The sequence below is a fragment of the Arachis ipaensis genome, chromosome B02 (assembly GCF_000816755.2).
Source record: "Arachis ipaensis cultivar K30076 chromosome B02, Araip1.1, whole genome shotgun sequence".
Classification (NCBI taxonomy): Eukaryota; Viridiplantae; Streptophyta; class Magnoliopsida; order Fabales; family Fabaceae; genus Arachis; species Arachis ipaensis.
The window spans coordinates 105,411,425-105,419,416 of NC_029786.2; the positions used below are offsets into that span (position 1 = coordinate 105,411,425).

The 7,992-nt window shown below is 28.0% G+C and overlaps 1 protein-coding gene across 1 annotated transcript in view; it reads left to right on the forward strand.

Annotated features, from left to right (window-relative positions):
- The window catches only part of LOC107627990 (probable serine/threonine-protein kinase abkC), a 14,574-nt gene continuing 7,268 nt past the window's right edge, over positions 687-7,992 (forward strand). The window contains exon 1 of the mRNA XM_016330794.1: positions 687-790. Coding sequence (XP_016186280.1) covers positions 687-790 — 104 coding nt within the window. The remainder of the gene's footprint in view (positions 791-7,992) is intronic.

Sequence of the window (7,992 nt, forward strand, 5' to 3'; positions counted from 1 at the left end):
ATCTTCTTAGTCAATAAAAATTTTTGTCTTTTATAATCTTTTTGTAAAAATAATTTAATTTTATAAATATTTTGTGTCATAATCTATAATATCATAATAAAACTGATATAATTTTAAAAGATTTATATTCTTGTAATGTTATTACGAATAAAAATACTACTACTTAATAATGAAACAACAACAGTGGAATAATTTAGGTTTCTAAAATATTTATGGTCAGAACTCAGCAATTAGTATAGCATGCGAAAAATGATTCATTATTAAATGGTGAAAATTCAAGTGTGCAGTTAATTTAATGTGAAATTACTAATTAAAAATTGTTAAATAATTTAATAGATAAAATATCTATTAAATTATTTAACAATTTTTAATTAGTAATTTCACATTAAATTAACTGCACTTAAGTTACACAATTTTGAATAATAGCCAATCATAAATATGAAGGGAAAAAATGAGAGTAAAATATTATTGCCCTCAGCCAGTCAGCCCTCACCTTCGTTTCATATTCTCACCATATTTTAGTTGGACTGTCTTCAAATAGAAATTTTTAGACAAAAAAAGAAAAGGAAAAGAAAGAGAAGGGGGACAAAGGGTAGAGGAAGGAGAAAGATCGAGAATATTAAAGGGCAAAAGGATAAGATTATATGAGGTCTCAGAGATTCCGACAATGAGACGGGGAGTCTAAGATGCCGGCGAGGAGGGCGGAGATGGGTGCCGGAGCACCTGGTGTGAACACGTGTGGGGACAACTGTAACAAACACGTAACTGTCTTATCACGTATTGATAAGGAGTAAAGTATTGCATGAGGGTACGTGTCCATGCACGAGAGGTGACACCCCAATATGAAGGGGTCCCAACTCCCAAAATATGCAGCCCCACCTTGCTTTTTTCTTCTAAATCATGCCGTGCTTCTTGTGCATATTTTTTTCTTTTCTTTCCTTTTTTATTTTGATTGTGTTATTATATTTTTTATAAGTGAAAGTACGAAGAGTCAATGGAATATTTATACAATATGTACAATGGAAGTTTAGAGAGTATTAGAGATATAATTATTAGTGTTACCTTTTCACATCAGTTAAAATTTTTGGGATGAGTAGTATCATGCATGGTATTAGAATGCTAGATCCGAAAGGTCAAAAGTTCGAGTCTTAGTGAACCCCATACTTTATATATTGTTAGTATTATTTGTGTTGGGGTTTTAATTTTCAACGATGTTAATAAACAATTAAATTTTTTACATAATTAAATTTAATTAAATTATTTATTTATCAAAAGTTTCACCATCATCCATGGGATGATTCATTTTTTTTATTTATTTTTTTCTTTTTTTTTATTATCATCGTTATTATTATTATTATTGGTTTTTTCTTCTTTTTATACTTTTCTCTTCTTTATTCTGATTATCTTTTTTGTTTTATTTATTTGCTAGTGTATTTTTTAAATTTTATAAAGCATAAAAATAAAGAAAAAAAATAAAAAGATGATGATCATGATTAAAAAAAAACATAATACCAATTTTTTTTATATAAAACACAAAAATAAAAATAACACCAAAATTTATTATATAAAACACAAAAATTTTAGCACAATAAACATTAAAGTTGAATTGATATCGATGACAATATAAATAGTTAATCTTTAATAACATATGTGAATTACGTAAATAATGATGTCTGGATTGATATCGGAGTATTCTTTTTTCGCAACTCATCTTAACGTATTTCATTTTCAATTATTTTTTAACATACAATTATATTTGCTTCTGAAATGCACTTTTCGTTTTTAATTTCTTTTTAAAAATTATAATTTGTCCTTAATGAGTTGCTTTGAAATAAAAAATAAAAGATACAATCACTCCTTACAAATTCGCTTTTCAAAAATTAAAAGAAAATTATGATTCACCACACCAGTTCCTTAATTTCAAATTCAGCCCCATGTTTTAGGAAAACATGAAAAAAAAAATCTCATTTTAGAAAATCACTCAAATTTGAAATTCCTCACATATATAATTTTTTTAATTGATAGATAAACTATTAATTGCATCAGCAGCGGAAAAACACGTGGGCTCAATAATTATATGGCAGTGAGCTGGGATGTGGAAATTGGATGACTTGGTGACATAAAAGATTTGTACGGACTGTATATTAAAATATTATGCTTAATGTTTTAAAAGTCAATTGGTCCTTAACGTCCAAAAACAAAAAGTCAATTGGTCTTAGACAAAATGAATCAATTATTAAGTTTTATATTTGCACATTATTGCCAAGCAGGTTAAAAGCCACTAATATTTTAGAATTATTTTATTTAATCAATAATTTTGATAGTGTTATTCCTATGTGAGTAACCGATTTTAGGATATAGCTCATTTTTCTGATGTTCGGACTCGCGCGTTTAACAAAAAAGATGATATGTCGGTTTTCTCTAAGAACGGCAGCGGTAAACACCTGCAAAGATACTCCAATATTCAAGTCAGAAAGAGTTTAAGTCTTAGCTTTTAGAGAGAATATAAAATGAATTGCGTACCTGTGACCTAATGAGTCGCCAATATTTATAAAGTTGTTTGTGATTGGGACGGTTATTTGCATATGCCACTTGTTTCTCGGAGTTTTAGTTAATCTTCCGGACTGGACTTCAGTGATTTGTTTTAGGTTTATTTAGAGATATTAGCGGAAAGATTCATGAGTTTGGTGCGTGGTTATTTGATTTTTTCCGATTCCAAACTTATAGGTTTGTTTTAGGCCGAGTTATAACTAACGGATTAGATAATATAAATGAAAAGAGTTAAAGTGTGATATATTAACCGTATATCAAAATAATTTTATACAATTATCTAAATTCTATGCATTATTTTAAATAATTATTCATGAAATANAACTTTTCAAATTTAAAATTTATTATATTAATTAATTTTTAAAATTGATCTCTGTACATTATATTGGTCTATAGATCGGACCTTTCTAACACTAAATTAGCAAACAAAGTGTTGAGTTGGTTCTGTTTTATCATACTGGACTTAATAATTTCGTTTTGACATTTAAACAAAGCAAAAACGAGAAGACAAAGAGTTTATATAATATATAAATTGAGTTATTTTTTTTTTCATTCTCTAAAATAATTTTGTTTTTATCTTGTTTAAGAGTCAAAGTAAAACGACATCATTTAATTATATATCTCGCGTGACAAGTCAAAATTAACTTAATATTTTATTCGTTGACTCGGCGTCGAAAATAGTTTAAAAACTAATATAGTACTTAAAGTTAAATCTTAGAGATTAGTATAGTAAATTTTAAATTTAAAGGACTAGAATGATAATCCGAATTTAGATAATTGCATCCACATTTAGTTGCTCCTATATACGGTCTATTTCTCCCAATTAAATTAATTAATGGATGCATCACTGGCCTGAAAAGTTGGATATCTAAATGTAATGCGGGCGCAATAACATATTCATATTTACCAGCAAATAATTTGCATTTACTAAAACAGTAGTGAAGTTATAAATAAATAATATTTGATATTCATTAAGGGGTTTTGTTAGAATAAAGTTTTAACTGTACTGTATAGTGGTTTACTAGATAAAATTCAAGTTTTGGTATGTTCAATATATATAATATAAATTTTCAATTAAAACTTGCTATAATATTAATGAGCACAACCTTAATTAACAAAACCCCTTCTGATTTAATTATATATAATATCATCCAATAATATACACAATTGGTTTATGAGACGTAGGATGGATGTCTCATATATTTATAAATCATTATAAACTTTATCTTAGAAAGATGTACGGTTTATAATGCATTCTCTTAACACCCAAAAATAATTATTTAGAGTGTAAACATTTGTAGGTGAGTGACCCAATAATAATAGATCATAGAAATTCTGGTACTATATTACAAGTTTTACATTTATCAAGAATAAAATCTCTTCATAATTTATAAATGTGAAGCATTCTTTATCTCATAAGCTAATTAATTTTTAAAAGTGAGTAACACCCACTCAATTTTAATTCTAATACTAAAAATATCAAATAAGAGGATGAAAATTAAAAAATATTTACATTTTGTTTAAATTTTTTACGTAAACTTTATAATTTCAATATCATTAAAAAGTGAAAGACTGTAATAAAATTGAGTTGTTAGAAATTAATAGTGCAGATTAAAGCTAAGCAAAGAGAAGATTTAGGTTTTATATATACACATTATTTGATAGTTGATTATGTCAGCAAAAGAAACTAACCAATAGTAGTACAATAACAAACGCACGAGTTCTTTATTAGTCCATGCACCAAGCAATTGACACTTTTTGTTTTTCGTGTGAGAGAGAGAAGAGTGTATTTTCCAATGATGTAGAAGTGTTTAACTTTGCTGTGGGAGTTATAAATTGGTGTCTTCGATTTGTTTTATTTTTTTCCAAAACAATCACAAATCAGACAGTCTGAATTGTGATTTCGAAAATAAAAAAAATTTAATGTTAAAATTAGACCGTCTGATTTTTATTTTAAAAAATAAAAAAAATACAAAATACAAAACGAACCATGCGATTTGTAGTTTTTTTTCAAACAAATTGGACTCTCCGATTTGTAGTTTACTTTTTTCTTCAAACAAATCGGACCGTCCGATTTGACTAAAGCACCATATAAAAAAAAACACCTAATCTTCCAATAACAATGTATTACACATATATTTAAACAATATAAAAAAAATTAGCCGCAATTATGGTGCATAAATGTTGGTGAATAATATGGCACATACAGTTGCAACCACATCATTGGTTAATTATCTCCATTATAATAGCATTAGAAGGTTCCGAATTGTAGTAGGTGATAGATGAATATGTGCATGTAAAGGGTTCGTCATTTTTACGTCAACACATGCAGTAACAAGCTAAAACTTTATCTTATCTTATAAGCCGCATTCATCATCAAGTTGTCAATATATATAGTTGCAAAAATAACAAGTTTGAGTTTCTATTAAAGGTAGATGTGATCTAAAAATATGTAACAATTTTTACAAAATTGAAACTTCATATGTAACAAGTTATAAATTAATTTTAAGCATGAAGTAATAAGATTAAAACAAAAATAATCGACTTAGCTATTTCAAAAATTTTACCAATTAATTTAAAATAGTATGTGAAATGAAAATGCACGGTGTGATAAAAATAAGTTACTGGAAATAAATAACATTGCTTTCATTCTCAGCCGTCCATTGAAAACGCAGAGTCTCAAAAGCTTTTGAATAAGTAAAGTCTTAAAAGCAGGTTTATCACGGTTTCTTTCCTACTCTTTAATTTCTGCCCGCAGTTTTCTTTGTCTATTTTTACATCTTCTTTTAGATGACACCGTCATACGTTGAAGCAAAATGTGAAATGCTCCCAAAACAGAATCTGCAGTAGAAGAAATTTGATTACTGGTAAGTAGTACCCAACTTTTCTCTTGCCACATTATGGCCTTAATAATTGACTTTAGTTTCTATAAGCTAAGCTATATACTGTACGGTCATATATAATATAAGCTAAGCTATATCTAACTACGTCTTAATAAAAAATAAAAAAATCTTTCGAACACATTTAAACACATCTAAATCTCATCACATGTCANTATTTTATTTATATCGTGTTCTCATGTCTTATAAAAATTTTAAATTTGTATTTCTGCGTATCTCATATCTATGTCAATATTTATGCATTTGCTAGAGAACCAACTAGGACCGAAACCAACTCTAATCAATTAATTGAAAAATAGATTCATTACAAGAAAAAATCCAACACCTGACTACTATAATTTTTTGGATTTTAAAATCAGAAATAAGAGGAAGTTGACTTATATTATAATTGGCTCACTAGACTTTTTCTATAATGTATTGTTGTATTTAAAAATTTTTTTTGTAAAAGTGTGTAAAAAACTAAAAATATTGACCCGGTTGTTTGTTTATAACCCAACTTTCAAACGACAAACTGATGCTGGTGTGCTAAAGCAAACTGCTAACCTTTTCCTTTTGCCGCTAGTTTAGAAGCATTGTTTTTGCTTCTTCTTTTGAGGCTGTTGGATAGGGAATTTAAGTTAACGGTTTTACAAGAAAAATTAAACTTTTTTTTTAACTAACACTCACCAATTTTTAATTACTTTAAGTCTAATATATATACCCTTCTTTTCTCTTTCACGATTTGAATTTGTCTTTTATTTGGTGGGAACTAGCGATGTGCATGGCCCGGTGAAATCGAGTTTGATATGATCTACACTCGATCCGAAATATATATTGGGCCAAGTTATTAGATCCGAATCCGGCCCTAAACCTGATGAAACCTATATACTTTCGAGCCACGATTATATCGGGTAAAAACTGGGTGAAAATCGGGCCATTAACATTACATTACCTTGATACCTTCTTATAAGTTAGCATGTGAAAATATCTAAATTTCCAAGACTCCAACCATTATTTGAAATGGTAAAATTCACTTAGAAAAATATAGCAAGAACCAACTCTTCTTTGAAATTAAAGCATAACCATAATCAATACTAATATTGTCTAATAACACCAAATATTTAAATAAATACAAATAACACAATATTATGCATTAGTCTAAAATCTTATGTATTTTAAACATAAAATATTAACTTATAGTCTTATAATAACTAATAACACAAAATATTAATGTTTACAATACTTAAATTCCACGTAAGAATAACCATCATCCATCACTAATAACACAAAATATTAATTGTGTATGATGATTGGGCCACCGGATCGAGTTCGAATGACCCGAGCTATGACTCGGACCCGACCCAAAATAATGACCGGGTCTATTTTTGAAACCCTTACCCGGTCCTAGACCTGATAAAATCATACCAAATTAGTCCTTAAGATATTCGGGACCGTGTCAGATCTTCGAGTAGGGTCGGGCCATGCACACCCTTAGTGGGAACTCATGAAATCGGGAAATTTGTCCGCGGGAAAGCTTGATCCTAATTGCTTTTCAATTAGTATTATTTTGCATATTTTTTTAATGGCAATTCACTTTAAACTATTCACAATAAAGTATTAAACGCAATTTAATTTACATACTAAAACCTGGTGACAATTCTTTGGTGCCTTGCAATTTTGTAGGAAAGTGTCGAACTTTGTCTAATATATGATTTTTTTTTTTTTTGAACAAATTGTCATTAAACTCTCCATTTAATTGTAATTTTCAAAATTTTTTATGTTTTTTGAACAATTTTAGCAACTCATCACAATTCGACTAGGTAGACAATACCAAACTTTTTACTCTCTCTCTATATATATGATTTCACAAGTGTGCTTTATTATAACCTTTCTTATTAGTTGAAGTTTTGATGTAAAGCATATAAACATGTCCCACCACGCATTACAGAGAAATATTCAACGAATACATACGTACGTTAATTAAGTTTCTGTCACAATCTGCGTTTCAATATATAGTCTTAGATATAAGGCCAATTTTTTCTGGTTTTGACTAACAAATGAAGGCTAATTAATTAATCAATAATTATCGATCTCATTGCACTTGGTATAATAAATTTACTCAACTTTAGGTTGAAAACAACTCTAAATATATACTATATACTATATACTAGCTAGTTCAAACACCTAACTTGAATTGTCAACGGCTGCCATAAATATAAGTTTGCACCTAACACGCACTACAACAGCCCTCTCTGGATAAGATGATCATAATTTAAACAAAAGTCAGATAATATAATATACTTATATATATAGTATAGTACTATGAATGAAAATATAAATGTGCTTCAGCGTTTCACTTTTAACTCAAATGTTAATTTTAGTTGACAATTACCAAACCTTTTTCATGTCTATTTTAAGTCGTGACAAATGTGTGTATATATAGCTAATTTTTATAGTGCATATGTGTATTAATATAGCTTAATAACGTTTATTTTAAGTGTCATGAAATTATCTCTTAACATATTTTTTTGAATTTGTTTAAATTTTTTATATAATTCATAAT